Source organism: Cyprinodon variegatus, unplaced genomic scaffold (genome assembly GCF_000732505.1).
Source record: "Cyprinodon variegatus isolate N-32 unplaced genomic scaffold, C_variegatus-1.0 Scaffold318, whole genome shotgun sequence".
In the NCBI taxonomy this organism is placed as follows: Eukaryota; Metazoa; Chordata; class Actinopteri; order Cyprinodontiformes; family Cyprinodontidae; genus Cyprinodon; species Cyprinodon variegatus.
The window spans coordinates 284,064-300,637 of record NW_015150771.1 but is presented as its reverse complement, the minus strand read 5'-3'; the positions used below and the strand labels follow the sequence as shown (position 1 = coordinate 300,637).

At 37.4% G+C, this 16,574-nt stretch overlaps 3 protein-coding genes across 4 annotated transcripts in view; 2 read left to right on the top strand and 1 right to left on the bottom strand.

The window, feature by feature from the left end:
- Positions 1 to 2,140, top strand: part of LOC107090962 (syntaxin-2-like) — a 6,285-nt gene extending 4,145 nt beyond the window's left edge. Inside the window, exons 5-9 of one of the 2 annotated variants that reach the window (XM_015384624.1) lie at positions 309 to 382; positions 623 to 731; positions 1,304 to 1,377; positions 1,553 to 1,690; positions 1,782 to 2,140. In XM_015384624.1, coding sequence (XP_015240110.1) covers positions 309 to 382; positions 623 to 731; positions 1,304 to 1,377; positions 1,553 to 1,690; positions 1,782 to 1,994 — 608 coding nt within the window. In that variant the 3' untranslated portion in view covers positions 1,995 to 2,140. The remainder of the gene's footprint in view (positions 1 to 308; positions 383 to 622; positions 732 to 1,303; positions 1,378 to 1,552; positions 1,691 to 1,781) is intronic. The other variant, XM_015384625.1, reaches the window with a different exon arrangement.
- A 2,580-nt stretch (positions 2,141 to 4,720) lies between these two features.
- LOC107090948 (phosphoglycerate mutase 2) lies at positions 4,721 to 6,627 on the bottom strand. Its single transcript, XM_015384609.1, has 3 exons — positions 6,105 to 6,627; positions 5,835 to 6,015; positions 4,721 to 5,127 (listed from the first exon to the last, which is right to left on the bottom strand). The coding sequence occupies exons 1-3, from the start codon at positions 6,519 to 6,521 to the stop codon at positions 4,958 to 4,960; spliced, it is 768 nt and encodes a 255-aa protein (XP_015240095.1). The 5' UTR covers positions 6,522 to 6,627; the 3' UTR covers positions 4,721 to 4,957.
- A 6,818-nt stretch (positions 6,628 to 13,445) lies between these two features.
- LOC107090947 (neurofilament light polypeptide-like) lies at positions 13,446 to 16,574 on the top strand. The gene is made up of 4 exons (XM_015384608.1): positions 13,446 to 14,567; positions 14,650 to 14,774; positions 15,321 to 15,778; positions 15,880 to 16,574. Exons 1-4 carry the CDS (start codon positions 13,527 to 13,529, stop codon positions 16,323 to 16,325), a joined length of 2,070 nt encoding a protein of 689 aa, XP_015240094.1. The 5' UTR covers positions 13,446 to 13,526; the 3' UTR covers positions 16,326 to 16,574.

Here is a 16,574-nt window from a genome sequence, read left to right as displayed (position 1 = left end):
CAGATAAATTGAAATATAATCCTTTTCAAAGTGGAAAAAGTCCTAATTCCACATCCATCAGAGCCAGTTATGCTTTACATATTGATAAACAGCATTTAGTGCATGTAGTGCTTATAAGATTTGTATTAATGTAGCAAGAAATGCTGCTGTTCTCTTTAAACAAAATGAGCCCTGAAGCTCACATTAAGCATAAAAAAGAGCATGCATATTTTTTTGCAAAGGACCAATAAAACTGGAGAATAGTGTCCCTACCAAAGTTGAAATCAAACCTACGCCCTTGATTTGTATATATTTCATTTGTGTTTCAGTAATGCAGAAAAACTGTCCATCAGATGAAACCAGAGCTAATAACTCAGTAATCCATCGAATTCAAAGGAATCAGGTTAGTACTTTAGTTTTCCTAATGGGTAGCTCTTTTTCCAACCAAATCATTGCTGCTAAACTTAACATTGTGGTGTTGCACAGTGATATGCACTATAAGCAGCTTCCTGTTCTTTTTAAAACAGAAACTGATCAATGGCCTAGCTTTACCACACTGTGCATTATGTTTAAGGTGCTTTTATACATATCTTGCATTGCGATTGCTTCCAACTAGCTAATTTTGCTGACTCCCTTCTTCCAGCATTCACACCTGACTCGCTGGTTTTCTGACGTCATGAAGAACTACCATAACATCCAGGTTTCCTTCAGAGAGAAATGCAAGGCACAAATTCAGAGACAGCTGGAAATTGGTGAGGAGCTATTTCAACAGCAACTGCTTTAAATTGTTTAACTGCTTTACAATGAGAGCAAATTTAAACAGAAGTCAGATCTATTATTTGTGTTCCTAAACTTGGCTAATACAGCTGATCATGAGTCTGATCTGATTCTTTAACGGATAATAACTTTAATCATGCAAATGCCTATGATAATGCATATTTAGCACAGAGTACTATAAATGCTGTTATTTAAATTTAATTGGCCTCTTGGCAGGAGCATTTTTAATATTGCAAACACTTTATACAGTATGTACAGATCTGCCAGACAATGCCAATCCATTGTTTGAGTACCTTTTTCATTTATCCAGTTTGTTCACTGAGTGAGCTTTAAAAAGCATCTTTAAGCTGCTTTTTACATTGTGTTCATCTATGTTTAAGAATATCAGTTTAATCTGAGCAAATGCAGTAATCCTGCCATCTTGTGGTGAATATCCAAAGATGCGTGTTACATGTATCTTTTCAAACTTAAATTTTCCACTTTTACCACAATTACTTAGTTATTCTATATTTAACAATCTATTATACTTCTTGTTTGTGTCTCATAGTGGATAAAGTCACTACAGATGATGACCTGGAGGATTTGCTGCAACGGGATAATCTTGCAATCTTCATATCTAACGTTAGTAAAATATCTATGTAACGTATGTGTGTGTGTGTATATATTATATTATATTAATATTATATTATATTATATTATATTATATTATATTATATTATATTATATTATATTATATTATATTATATTATATTATATTATATTATATTATATTATATTATATTTATTTTTTCCTTAGATTCACTCCGATGCCCACTTTTCAAGTCAGGCGCTTACTGAGATTGAAAGACGTCATCAGGACATCATCAGTCTTGAATGCAGCATTAAAGAGCTACAAGAGATATTAACAGACACAGCTATGCTGTTGGAGATTCAGGTAAAATCTCTGTTCCATTTATAAATGTCTGAGGACTAATTTACATATCACTGATAAGATGACAAGATTTTTTTTTTTTGTTTCTCACCAGGGGGAGATGATCAACAACATAGAAAAGAATGTCACCAGTGCTGGAGAATATGTAGATGTGTCAAAAGAGGAAACCCATAAAGCACTTGAATATAAAAAAAATCGTTATAAGATTGCATCTCTGCCAAGCTTCCTAAAGCCCTTTAGGAGACAAGCCAGTACTAAATCTGCTACAGATGAAGACTCTTCTGAAGACTGCATCAAACGTGCCTAATCTGCATTGAAACTTGGAAAATTATTTTTATTTATTCTTTTACCTCTCTTTGACATTCTTAAAGAAATGATTGTTTTTAAGAATAGAATAATGACTTCCCTAAATTAAACTTTAAATACATTAATAAAATGAGTTGTTAAGAATTTCCATTTCAATCATAGAATGTTTGTTTTATTTCCTTATAATACTGGTATTAAACCAACACTAAGTGACTTTTCAACCTTCATAAAGTATTTTTTTTAACTTTTGTGATTATACTTCGACTTAAAACTAGTTTAAGAAGGACACCTCTGTCATGGTCTGAGGAGGCCTGTATTGCTCTCACCAGCAGTAGCCAACCTTGCCACTCAAAATAACTATGAATGTGCAGAGTGCTTAACGGCATATATCACTTTCGCCATTCTTTATAAAGAAGGAAGTTGATTCGCCTAAATTTCCCCGAGAGACAATATATTTGTGCAAAATGTTCAGAATTCATAGGCAAGGCAACTCCTTCCTACTGGGATCTAAATGTGTTTACTGTGAAATTTTCAAACCTAACATATTTATCTGTTTCAAGGTTCTAAACTCCTCAGAACATTAGTCGTTGACCAGTCGGGTGAGGTGGGGGTGCAGGAATACAGTACAAAATCTAAGACGTTTCCAATTTAAACATCCTCATATGACATTTCATCAGAGTTGGATTCATTAGCTCATTGCTGTTCATCTTTCACACAGCCACTGGAAACAAATGTATGGTATTTCAATCCAACAGCAGGCAACCTGGATTCAGGACTCTGCAGGTATGCCTATGCTCTCCACCACGCTGATTTTCATGGGAAATATTTTCTTCCTTTAGGCAAAACAATACAGCTTTTGTCCACTGGGGGATGCCGAAATCCCCCTAACGATATTTTATAATTTAATCTGTCGATTATTCTTTCGATGAATCAATTATAATCAAATAGCAAAACATTCCTTAAAGTAGGGTTTATGAAATTATACCAGGTGAAACTAAAACTTTTCCACTTGAGTTCTGGATAGAGCATATTGACAGATGAACACGTTATTTTATCTTTAATGAAAAAAGTTCACATAATTTTTTTTTTTTTTACAATTTTGTGTAATTGCTGCTCAAGGTGGGTCCCTCTGTCAACTAATGGAATGTATTAGAGTCTCTATACTCTAGTTATTGATTAATTGATTACTAAATTAGTTGACAATTCTTTCAATAATGGATTAATCACAATTTTTCCGATACTTCAAATACAATCTTGTTCAGTTGCTGGCACTGTAACACTATTTTACAGGCTGGACTTACCTTCTCTAGAGGTTTTACTTTGATTAATGTACGTCTGTTGAATTAACTGCTTTGAATTAAAAGAAAAATGTAACATATGGATGTTTAAACAATTTAATATCAGTGTGCAATAACTTTAACTTTTGTTGTTGCATAAAGCTCTAAAATGGAATATAAAAAAGTAAAAGTTGGGCTTAAATGCCCCTATATATATTTATATATATATATATATTTGTTTCAAAGTTATATTTTATGGTTCAAAGTGAGTTCTGTTTAACAGAGAACCGTGTTATTTTGCTCCTTAGAAAATGTCTCCTGGTATGACAGATTAGCACTTTTCCTTTTGATCAAGTTTAAATACAATATTTCAAATAATCTGCACAGAAAATTAAGAATATTTTTTGTAATTTAACCATAAGCTTTACCATTTAGTGAACTCGTTAAAACAAAAAAGTCAATCTGTTTCCTTGTCTGTACGTTAATATTCGGTTTCTGATATAAATAATCTTCTCCAAGCATTTCAACAAGTGCGTTTTCAATTTGAAATCAGATTTCAACATAATAAAACTGGGTGGAAAAAATGCGGTTGAAATGAATAGAAGAAACAATTACATTCTGTACACCCTATTTTTGACTCTGACCTTTGTGGACAGCCGCTCTGCAATAGAAGGATTGAATTAAAGCTCCCCTGAGAATAAGAGGGAGTGGTGTGGCTGTAAATGTCTTTATGGCTGAAGTTATATTAAACTAACTGAAAATTTAAGAAACTGATGTTTTGAGGATTTTGGTTATTATGCTAATCAATGCAAACCTAACACTTTAAATGCAAAAGAGCAGCACATGGACTTCAATGATTTATAGAAAAAGTCCGTGGAAGTGCTAAACCTAAATATATGTGCCTCAGTAGTCTATCTAAGAAGTTTTATGTTTACACACAATTTACAAAATAGCTTCATATCACTATTTTCATTACTTCTTATTTCTTGTTATTGCAAGACATTCATATTAGGTATAGAATATATAAAGGTAGCATTAAACAGTATTGCTGAATCACCCTTTGAATGCAATAGCAGTAGCAGAATAAAGCCACCACTTTGGAATGTCTCCATTTATAATAAATCTTTATCTAAAATGAAATGCATTGTTGATATATCTTAATTAAAACTGCGCCTTTGCATTTCTCCCTGGTCTGATGACACTTGAACACAACCATACTACTGTACCTCCTGGAATACTGCCTGGATGAACTCATTGACTTTTCTCCCAGACTGCTTTTCACACTCTTATGGACCTTAGAATAAACTATCACAGCACCTTTTGTGTTTTGCTGATTTTTTTTTTCTTCCTACTTTTCCAAATCCTCCAGAAGTACCATGGAGTTAAGCTGCATATAAAAAAGGAGGGCAAAAAAAGAAATGATTTGTGAGGATAAGAAAGAATGCAGACATACAAACATGACTTATTTATTTGATTTGCCAGAGTGGTGAACCATACAAACTAGGGCTTGGGCACAATTTAAAAGGACTGAGTTATCCATGGCTGTGTAAAATGTGGGGGCCTGGCCCTTCTCCCGAAAGAACCATTAACCATTTCCCCAATCTGGAATGAAATATGAGGAAAAGCTGGAAGAATTTAGAGGTGAAAGTCTCATTTTCTGCTTTCTCATGGAGCCTCAAAGGCAAGTTTACTTCTTGGCTTTGCCCTGAGCAGCCACAGCCTCCATGGCCTTCTTCACAGTTTCCTCATCACCTAGGAAAGCCATGGGCTTGACCGGCTTCAGTTCGGCATCCAATTCATAAACAATTGGGATTCCAGTCGGCAGGTTCAGCTCCATGATGGCTGCATCAGACATACCTGAAAAAGCAATACAAACATATCCTGAATCAGAAATATTGGAGTATCTGTGCTCATACATTACATACCTATGCAAAGTTTTTCAATGCTTTATATATATTACTAAAAAGCATGGTGTGGCTGCTTCATGGGAAAATGAAATGATTTACTACACATTTAAATAATTCTAGATGCTTTTCGTGAATGCAATATATATTTATTGACATTCAAATATTTGTATGTTGAATTATTTGTCCATTAAAAGTCTAGTTTTTGATGCCTTGGTGACACATTTAAATGATTGTTTAAATATGGTACTTCTGGACCTCCATTTACTTTCTTCATGCTTGATTGTGCAAAATATGAATCACATAATTTTTTATATTTCTCATATTTCTCCTCCCAATGCCTCATCTTCTCTTATATTCAGCAACTCCCTTATTCATCCCTGGTCACTTCTTAAATATGTCCAACCTTTCGACATAAAGGTCATGACTGTAATGGGAACCAAGCTGATGACCCTTTACCCTGCGGTCGACTGCAGGAGTCTTTGCTTGCTATTTATAAGCAGTGGAATTAAAAGCTCTCTATTCGCAGTCCATGTACGTTTTATAAATCCAGTAAATAAATTTTTATTTCTGTTATTAAATCTCTGCAAACAATTTTAGAGCTTTAGAATTATGATTGAAAAAATACAACAACACCCACACGCAAACTGCAAAACTCACCCTCTAGGTGCTTGACGATCCCACGGAGGCTGTTCCCGTGGGCAGCAATGATAACATTCTTGCCTGCTTTGATTTGTGGAGCAATAACATCGTTCCAGAATGGCAGGGCCCGGGCAATGGTGTCCTTCAGGGACTCGCATGTGGGCAACTCACCAGGCTTCAGGTCCTTGTAACGCCGAGACTGGTAGTAGAAAAACAGAAATAGATCATTGCAACCCGCCTTTAACTCTGAAGATCGTTGAACAGGAGAATAATGTTCAGGTGTCTTACCTCACTGATGATCTTGTGGTAAGGGTGATCCTTATCCATAACTGGAGGTGGGATGTCAAAAGATCTACGCCAGATCTTCACCTGCTCCTCACCGTGCTTCTCTGCAGTCTCTGCCTTGTTGAGTCCAGTGAGGCCTCCGTAGTGGCGTTCGTTCAGTCGCCAAGTGCGAATCACGGGCAGCCACATCTGGTCGGTGCCCTCCATGATGGTCCATAGGGTCTTGATGGCACGTTTCAGCACTGAGGTGTAGCATATATCAAACTTAAGGCCTGCTTCCTTAATAGCCAGGGCTCCACGCTTAGCCTCCTCCACTCCCTTCTCACTGAGGTCGGCATCAAACCAGCCACAGAAGCGGTTCTCCTGGTTCCAGGCACTCTCACCATGGCGGACAATAACTAAGCGGTGGACAGCAGTCATATTTAATGGTTATTTTCAGGTTTAAGTCTAAACAAGCAAACACAGAGCCCTCAGCCCTTCTAAGTTGCTCTCTCACACACTCTGGCTGGCCAACAGTGAGCACAGACCAGCATACCAAACTCTTTTTATAGCGACCAGCCTCTCAGCATTCCACCTGTGAGAGCTCCTCAGGCTCTGATGGACACACAGGGCAGGCCAATAGAGCCAAACATCCAGCTGGATTATGAGAAAGGCTGGGAAGGCCAGAGGTCAAGAGTAAACCAAAATAGCAACATGACTTTTAAAATGAGATCCATACAACAAAAGTGTAAAGAGCAGAGTTGGTTGCAGATGGTTTCCTCACTCTGAAACTCACAATAAAACTTGCTCTACTGTGAAAAGTTCATAATTAGATTTGCTATAGAAATATTAATAGTGTTATGACAGAGCAGGCTTTTAACATGTTCATCTAGCTGTGACACCTAAGTAACCTAAATGTTTGAAGACAGCTGCCTAAAACCTTTACTTATATTCTTGGTGGAAATTGGAGACAATGTTACTACGACTCCATCCGTTCAAATAACTGTCCTCTTACTTTCTTCTTAATATTCAGTGATGGACATTTTTTTACAAGCATTTCGAAGCATTTTTGGAAGAAAATGGGGTTTGTGAGGTTTTTAAGCTCAGCTTTTAAGTCTTTATACCAACACATACTTCAATACACTGGACTATATCAACCTGATATGGTCCCACTCAGAGCAGAAGGTCGGCATCGAAGGTATTGCACTATAGTGGTCATATCATACCTGGTTCAGAGACTTTTTGTTGTGAACTAAGTGATTGCAGATACTCTGTTCTGTTGCTTTGTGGGGTCCTACAGGGCTCAAATCTTGGATCCCTGCAATTTTTCTTGTGTCTCCTCCCTCTTAATTCTACTGTTTTGGAAAGCATAGGATTGGTTTTCATTTAGTGGATGAAACCAAGATCTTTGTGCCCTCAAAACCGGACAATGACTACTATATGCAACTTTTGCAATGTTTTCTGAAAGTAGGAATTACATTATTTTAGTATGAAGTTGGTGGGTCTTCTTCTCATGTAAATGTTGGCTTTCTTGCAGGTTAAACAAGGATTCTTGTCACAATCCTTGGTTTACAATTGATGGTGCTTTCACACAGGGTGAACTGATCAGTTTGGTAATAAAATATATTTTTTTTACCTGAGGCAAATGACCAAAGTAAATAATTCTCACTACAAATCTTTGAAGCATTTTAATTGGATTACTGTAATTCTTTGTACATTTACATTTTCTTCTGTCTCTGTTGTATTTTTTGTTGCTAATTTTACTTGTATTTAATTCCTATTTTTGATTAATTCATTAGTTTTAAATTCTAATGTGCTATTTATCATGTTTATAATTTTTGTTTAGCACTAAATTTAGTGCTGTATGTTTTTAAACTGGTTATGAATAATTTTGACTTGATTTGGCTTACACTTCTTAGCAATTAGCGTTTTTATGCATTCAATTTACCTCTGTTTATGTTTTTTATTTGTTTTGCACAACTTTGCTCTCCCTATTGTAATGTCTCTTTATTTCAATTAGTAGTTAAAAAAAAAAAAAAACTTTGTCTACAATTACAGAATGTCAGACAATTCCTGCTGTTATGATGAGGTTTGGTCTCACTGCAGCAGTGATTTTGGACCTTCAGGTTTCTTGGTTGTTGCAGGGCAATGCAATAAGTTCAGCTTATTCCAAAAAACATATTTCTAGCATGGAGACTGTAAAGGCTCCTCCAGGACCTTGAGATGCTATAAACCACTCATTAGTTGCCTTGGTTGTACCCCTCGGGTCATTGTCTTGGGAAGGAGGATGTTGTCTAAGATATTTTGATATATGGCCCCACCCATCCTGTCCCCTTAGCAGAAGAGCACCCACAAGGTGTGATGATTGTGAAGCCGGCTGATCACAGCTCTCTGTACTTGGGCTGAATCTGAATACCTTAAACCAGTGATGACATTTAGACCATGGTGAAAGTGTAAGAGTGGCCACTATGATACTTGCTATCCAAATAGCATACTGACATTAAGAGAGGTGCTAAGAAAATATAGCAGGATGCATCCTAGCCCCATGTAATTTAGCATGGGGACTTCCTGACGTTTCTAGCTGCTTCTTGGAGCTATACAGTTGCCTACAATCATTTGCACGTCATCTTTTTGTTTTTCTTTACATGTACTCCACTTGACACATACTAGTAAACAAACCTTCATATAAGATTTAACTATTTATTACATTTGTGTAACTTTTTGTTAAACTGTTTTCCAGAAGGCTGTAAGACAAGCTTTGACATAATAATAAAGTCAAGGCTGGTCAAAGGAAGGAATTAAAGCTACAATTTGAAATATTTGTATTGAACCGGGGTCATTTCGGCGTGTTTGCTTGGAGTTAGTTTGTTTGAACTGGTGTCATATATATTTATAGATAATTAATTTAAACAACTGCAATAATACAGCAAGATTCTCAACACAGGGCAACTTCTTAAAGCCTAGAGAACAGGAGGTTAGTTGTTAATCAGATACTTGTGTATTGCAATTAAATGCAATTTTATGGATTGTTGCTTTAGATTCAATCTCTCACAGTTGAAGATTACCATAGCAAATGGGAAAACCTGCAAAATAGGCTTTGTATCAAATACTTGCTCTTAGTTTAGTAATCTCGTGTATATTTTACTATTACAGTACTTGAATAGAAACATGTGTCTCTTTAATAATTAATTTTTATTGGGCCAAAATAGATTTGATCTTAGTAAATTCTGTTGTATTAGCACTACATTGTGCTGTAATTCACTGCTTCAAAATAATAGACCTTCTGACATTATACAAGTATCTTAAATAAGAAATTCATTCATCCATTGCACAGTAGTCCAGTAACATAAATAGATAGAAATTAAGCTGTAAGGTCTGAAAATGTGTAAATGTAAACATTTTCTACAGTACAGGAATTGTCTTTAAGTTCATAATTTTTACAGAGTAAAACATGTTTTTTTTTAAAGCTATCGATAAATCATAAGACAAAATTGTCATGTTCTTTCCCATTATGGCCACTAGGGGTTGATCTTGAATAACAAAATAAATAAACTGTTGTTTATAAAAAGTAATAAATAAATCAATGAATACTTTAATTTTTAAATACCTTGGCAAAATAGTACCATATGTAAATAGAATAGACATTTAAGTTTTCCACCATAGATAAAACCTTTATTGTATTATTTTTTCTGTGTTATTTTAGACAAAAGCAAGGGAGTACAAAATAAGAGGATGTCTTAGACGCTGAATATTCTGCTGCATCTGACATGAAATTTGATGCCAGGAAGAAGAAATTCCCAGAGCTGAGATAATGGAGATGGCTTAGAAACTGAGCCGATAAATCCAAAAGCTAAAATGTGATAAAAAAAAAAATGCCCTGTCATCTTACTATGAAATTATAATCCACTGGAAAAGCATGGGTCCAAAAAGGAATCTTAATGGAATTCTAGGAGTGATGCCAACCTGCATCCTGTGACCTTAACCTTGGTTTGTACTGTACAGAAAGAACTGGGAAGGAGAACAATGCGCAAAAATGGCAGACATATGCATGTATATATCTATGTGTTATAAATTAACAACATTTCTTTATAATTTTTGCACTCTTTCACCCCTTACCCCACCCTTTCACTATGTATGTTTGTTTTGGTTGTTAGCAGAAGTGTCAGTTATTTTGTTTTAGTTATTATGGGTGCTTTCTCTCTTTTTTTCTCATTGGGGCTGATATTCTCAATAAATGGTCTTGAAAAATTCCTTTTCTTCTGAATAAAAAAGATAATATTCTAGTCCTTAAGTTAAAGAAAAAAATGGGTTTAAGAGATTGAAATACGATTGGTGCTTTTCTATACATTTACATCACAGTTTGATTTTTTTTTATTTAATCAGAAATATAGCTATTTAATGTGAGCTTATGCTTTAATATTACTAATATTCTGTTGTTTGTTGATGCCTACCATTCAGTACTCATCATGTTTCTTGGCCAAAAAAAGCCACAAGTTGTATCGCCGCCTTAAGCATTTTCATTTGGTTGGAAAGGCAACTTAATGATCTGCTGCTGATCTGTGTTTTCGCCCAGGGATTTGTAAGCATCCTGTCTGCAACAAAATGCTCTGCTGCAGATTGTCAGCCTGCTGTTTGGAGTGGAAAAAAAAAAGTGGACACGGGGGAGTTTGTGTGATTACAACTGTTCCGATGACTCAGCTTAGAGTAGCAAAGAACTACCTTTGAGGGCTCTAAGGTCCTTTGGTGCAAAAAAGAATTTCTCAAACAGCACTTGTTTTAGATCAAAGGCACGGACGTATCCCATAAACCACAAACACATTACAAAATATGCAGCGGTATTTATGCAGAGAACTGCACAGAACAGCAAAAATGGGTGATGCTGATTGTGTTAGGTGGTAGTCTTCATGTGCAAAATGCTGAGCTAGCCAATTGCACATTATATGTGCAGATACTCCCTAGACGTAAGAGGACTAAAACGCAAGTCAGTAGCTTGGGAATATTGAGCTGCTGGTATCCGAGGAGCAGTTGATAAATATATTTTTGTAAATTTGAGTCAACAGGAAACAAAAAGGAAAACCTTTTTGCAATATAATCGACGATGAGTTTTCTACCTAAACATGCAGTCCATGTTGCGTATTTTTACAGAAAGTCAGAAATAAGTGGGCAGATGTGAAATATCAGGAGAATTAAAGATTTAAATTTTATTTCTAGTTCCGCAAATTTGGAGGAATTCAGGCATGTTAGACAGAGATAATCTGTAAATATGTATGTGTTTTAATTCTCGCTACAAAATGAATCTGCCTGGATTCTCATTGGGTAATTCTTACATATTACATTTGTTCAGTTGTAAGAGAATCAAAACACTGAATGTCAAGAACTTGCAGAAATTACAGTATTGAACTGTGCATTTGTTTTTTGCTTTTTTAACATTTTCATGTGAACTTGTTTACTGGTACATGCTTTCACTTTCATAATCCCATGCTTTGGTATGAATACAACTCACTCAGACATATGCCCCTTTAATAAATCCTCTATTCCTCATCTGCCTTGATAGCACTGGCTCAATCCTTGCTCACTAGGGGGTTTAAATCCTTGTCCTTATAAGATGTATCAGCAGTGTAACCACCAGGGGTGCAAATTATCTTATTTTTAAAGAATCTAACAAAAATAATTACTACTAAGAGCAAGGGGGGTTTACAGCTCAACAGAACTTTGGGTTAGTGTGAGTTTGGCAAATATATTAAACAAAAAGCGTATTTCCCATTAATCAAGAAAAAACATTATGCTTTAGTTTTATGGAGGGTCACTTTATCCAGCAGTAGGCTGTTTTTCCAGATGAAGTAGGATTCCTGTAGAGATGTAAAGCAATATTTTCCCTCACTTTTTCAAGCATTATTCCTCAAAGTACATAGTTTTGCATTAAACCAAGGAGTCAGCCTCCTATTAATAAAATCCTTCTTTTTCGTCTAAAGCAGGGAGCAAGAAAAGAAGTAACCAAGAAATAAGTAATCTACAAAATCATATATTTGTGAATTGGGGGATGAATGAAATACTGTCTACTGTATTGTTCTGTGATACAGAGGAGATAAAAAATGAAATTATTTATATTTTATTACAGTATGATCTGATAATGACCTGCTGAAGTGAAGCCTACTTTATGGGGAGATGAACTGTATCCCCCAATGTTTCAGGTTAGTAAAGCTGAACGTTTCCATTTCCCCCATTCATGTTGCATCTGGGTCATGTACAGTAAGACATCAGAGGGTCTCTGAACCCAAAGAAGTGCTTTTGTGGTGGCGCAGAAAATTCTTTTTTTATTATTTTTTTTAAGGCAGTACCACTAAACCTGCTCACAAGTGGGACTAATTTCTGTAACACTGATGAATATTTACTGGAACATTTTGCAGATAAATTAATTTGGCAAATGAATGGTAGTTTTGAATTGATTGGGACTGAGAGGAAAGTGAATAAACAATGTTTTTATTAGAATCCAGGTTAAGCCAAAACGCACACGCAATATTAGAAAGCAAAAGCAGAATACTGTTCAGTATATGTATCATTGTTGACTAAAAGTTTGTTTTGTATAAACTAAAATCCCAATAAATCAAACAAAAACTTTTTTATGATAAGAAATGCACAATCTACAGCTACAAAGTTGGTTAGCAGTAGAAGAATAAGCTGAAATATTCTGACTCCATTCCCAGAAATTCCTCCCTCTTGAGACATTATACCTTATTTGGTATGCAGTTTATGCAGATTTATTTTTCTGTTTTCTGTATACATGTATGCATATTTCCTGGAACCCAAATGGGAAGAACTTATTTTAAATTCCAAAACACAGATGTAATGAGCTTTTTTTTATCTGCTTTAAAGTTCTCCCAAAATGTAATCTTTTCCTTTTCTTTGCAAGAGATTTTTCCTGTGCAGGTCATTTGAGGTCACAGCTGTAGTTCTCTTCTCCACCAGAAGAAGGCAAGCTGTGTCAGATCTGGTGAGTCTGGACAGCCCATTTAAAGATGCCAGCCGTTTGTTTCTTCCATATTTAATAACTTTATAAATCGTGAAAACAACAAACAGCTTAGTTGTCTAGAGTACTGTGAAACCCAGGTTCAAGTTCTGGTATAAATCTGGCGGTGGTGATTGCGCTTGCTGCCATTATGAAGAAATGTGCTAGTTCCATACCTGCCTTTTCTTTTCCTGTGAGTGTTTTTCTTCCTACGCCTGTGACCGTTCTCTCTCATCTTCTGCTGCTGCAGTGTAAGTCTAGAGAGGCTGCATTGTCAGGGTTTGGAGAAAGTGCTTGCGTCAGACTCTGTCCTGCTATAAAAGCACAGCCTTCTGCTGCAGCGAGCAGTCGGGGCTTAAACCTGAGCCCTCTGTACACCTATTCTCCCACACAGGCATAAAGAGGCGAGGGAGAGCAGCCTATCCCTCCAACACTCAGCCATGAGTAGCTTCGGATATGACCCCTACTATGCCTCCTCATTATACAAAACCTTGTATGCTGAGCCTACCCCTCGGGTAGTGGTGCGAGGAAGGACCCATGCCAGCTACTCTTCCCGTCCATCCCCACTTTCTTCCTCCCGTCTGCAGTACTCCTCTCCCAGCCGGGTGATGTTTTCCTCCTCCTCCTCAGCTTCTTCCCTAGAGCGGGAGCTAAACCAGGCAGCCCAGATCAGCTCCGATTTCAAAGCGGTACGCACACAGGAGCGAGGCCAGCTGCAAGAGCTCAATGACCGTTTTGCTGGCTTCATCGAGAGGGTGCGTGAGCTGGAGCAGCAGAACCGTGCTCTGGAGGCAGAGCTGCTGTTACTGAGGCAGAGGCATTCAGAGCCATCCCGTCTCAGAGCATTGTATGAACAAGAGGCTAGAACTCTGAGGGCAGCTGTGGATGAAGCAAGGGCAGAGCAGCAAACTGCCCTGGGTCAGAGAGAGAGGCTGGAACAAACCCTGAACTCACTGCAGGGTCGATATGAGGAGGAGATGTTGGCTCGGGAAGAAGCAGAGGGCAAGTTGATAGAGGCCCGTCGTGAGGCTGATGAGGCAGCCTTAGGAATGGCAGAGCTAGAGAAGAGTGTGGAAACTCTGCTGGATGAACTGGCTTTCCTCAAAAGAATCCATGAGGGGGAGGTGGCTGAACTTCAGGCTCAGGTCCAGATGGGGGTCCAGGTAGCCGTTGAATCTGAAGCCGCCACTCCTGATCTTTCTGGTGCTCTCAGGGACATCCGGTCCCAGTATGAGAGGCTGGCTGCAAAGAACATGAAGGCAGCTGAAGAGTGGTTTAGGGGAAAGGTGGGTTCGCTGACGGAAACTGTTGCTCAGCACAGCAATGCAGTGAAAAGCTCAAAGGATGAAGCAGGGGAGTACCGGCGTCAGCTGCAGGCCCGCATACTTGAGATTGATGCATGCAAAGGCCTTAATGTATCCCTGGAGAGGCAGCTGCATGATATGGAAGAGAAGCAGAGCGCAGAGATAGCTGCTATGCATGTAAGTAGTAGCACACTGCAGTATTATGTGATGCTTCTTTAGATTCAGTACTTTGAGGTTACTCACCTTGCTTTCTATTAAGGACACAATTGCAGAGTTGGAGAATGAGCTGAGGGGGACCAAACAGGAAATGGCACGCTACCTTAAGGACTACCAAGACCTGCTCAATGTCAAAATGGCTCTAGATATTGAGATTGCAGCATACAGGTAAGACTAAAATGCACCTGTGTAGACCTTCTGAGTGTGGGTCCATTACAAATAGACATAACAAAAATTAGAAACATATAACTGTGTTTCTATCATCTCTGTTGATTACAAATTGTTAAATGTCACTGTTTCATTTTGGTTTAATATTAATTATATATTTATTTCATAAAATCTAACAGAAAAACAAAATACAAATAAAATAAAAATGTTACTTTTACTGTTGTAAAAAAACTGTCACATTTGAATACAGTTTGTTGAATATTATTTATATGTGTAGCAATTAAACATGTTCAGGTGCATACACAATGGCATATTTAATTATTTGAAACTTTGAACATTTTTAATAAATGCTTCAGTATGATTTTAAAAAATTTACTATTTTGATAGCAAATTTTGAGTTTGTTAAGTTATTTTGGAAGGCATCATTTTCTCTCATTATTTCACAGCCCACTGTTCTAGCTATGTATATGTATATATCTAAATTTAGACAGTTTAATTTCTCCTTAAATTGTGGTATTTTATCATGTCCCATTTTTTCTTTAACAGAAAACTTTTGGAAGGTGAGGAGTCTCGCTTCAGTGGGGGAGGGATTGGGGGTATGTCCTCCCTGTACAGCCACACCCTGGTGGGACCCTCCTTTGGTCGGCCTATCCTCTCCAGCCTCAGCTCTGGCACATCTTACCTGATGACCTCCCACCTGCTCAGCTCCAGCACCACTGAGGGCATCATCTCAGCCAGCCACGCCCAGCAAGAGGAGGCCGCACCCCCTTCAGACGAGGAGGCAGAGGAGGGACAGGGTGATGAGGAGGAGGAGCAGAAGGAAGAAGAGGGTGGAGAGGAGGAAACAGTAGAAGAGGAGGAGAAAGAGGAAGAAGAGGGAGGAGAGGAAGAAAAAGAAGAACAAGAAGAGGAGGAGCAGAAGATAGAGGAAGATGAAAAGGGGGAGGAGGAGAAACAAGCGGAGGAAGAAGTGAAGGAAGATGAAGAGAGCAAAGAGGGAGAAGGTAGGTATTTTCTTATTATATTTTCATTTTCAATACAGTAAACTATTAATAATTAATGTCATTTAGGATTATGGTAATACAAACCTAATATTTACATTTAGGTGGTGATGAAGTCGAGCAAAATGAGGAGGTTGACCAGACTCCTGCTGCTGAGGGAGAGAAAGAAGAACCAGATGATGGAGTGGAAGCTGAGGTTAAAGCAGAAACACAAGAGGTAGAAAAAACAGAGGGACCAGACGACAGCGCTGAGAAGGCCAAAGACGGTGAAAAAGCAGGGAAGGAAGATGCTAAAGAGGCTGAAGAGATAAAGGAGAAGGGAGAGTCAAAAGAGGGCGAAGGGAAAGAGAAGGGAGAATCCAAAGAAGGCAAAGAGAAAGAGGTGAAGGAAGAATCTAAAAAGAGTGAAGAGAAAGAAGACAAAACAGATGCCAAGGAGGACAAAGCTGATGTCAAAGAAGCTGCCCCAATAAAAGACAAGGAGGATGCTAAAAAGGAGAAAGTTGAAGAAAAAACAGCTGAATCAAAAAGCACAAAAGATAAAAAGTGAATTCAGCACAATTTGATTGTCATAGTGCAAATTACAGCTCAACAATCAAATAATATCTCAGCGCTGGCAATCCTGCTTGTTAACATGGTGCTCAATATAACAGTGTGAAAACACTGACAGCAACAAATCAAGCTAAACTGCTTCAAATGTCAAAATAAATAACCTATAAATGTCTGACTGCACAGTTCCTGGTGTCTGTTACTACTGAATGATAAGTGAGCGTTTGTGTTTTGGGGGAATAAATAAAGA

Coding starts and splice junctions, on each gene's coding strand:
- LOC107090948 (XM_015384609.1), bottom strand. CDS start 6,521: ATGACTGCTGTCCACCGCTTAGTTATTGTCCGCCATGGTGAGAGTGCC. Junction 6,016..6,104: donor ACCACAAGATCATCAGTGAG/GTAAGACACCTG, acceptor TTCTACTACCAG/TCTCGGCGTTACAAGGACCT. Junction 5,128..5,834: donor GATCGTCAAGCACCTAGAGG/GTGAGTTTTGCA, acceptor TTGCTTTTTCAG/GTATGTCTGATGCAGCCATC.
- LOC107090947 (XM_015384608.1), top strand. CDS start 13,527: ATGAGTAGCTTCGGATATGACCCCTACTATGCCTCCTCATTATACAAA. Junction 14,568..14,649: donor CAGAGATAGCTGCTATGCAT/GTAAGTAGTAGC, acceptor CTTTCTATTAAG/GACACAATTGCAGAGTTGGA. Junction 15,779..15,879: donor AGAGAGCAAAGAGGGAGAAG/GTAGGTATTTTC, acceptor ATTTACATTTAG/GTGGTGATGAAGTCGAGCAA.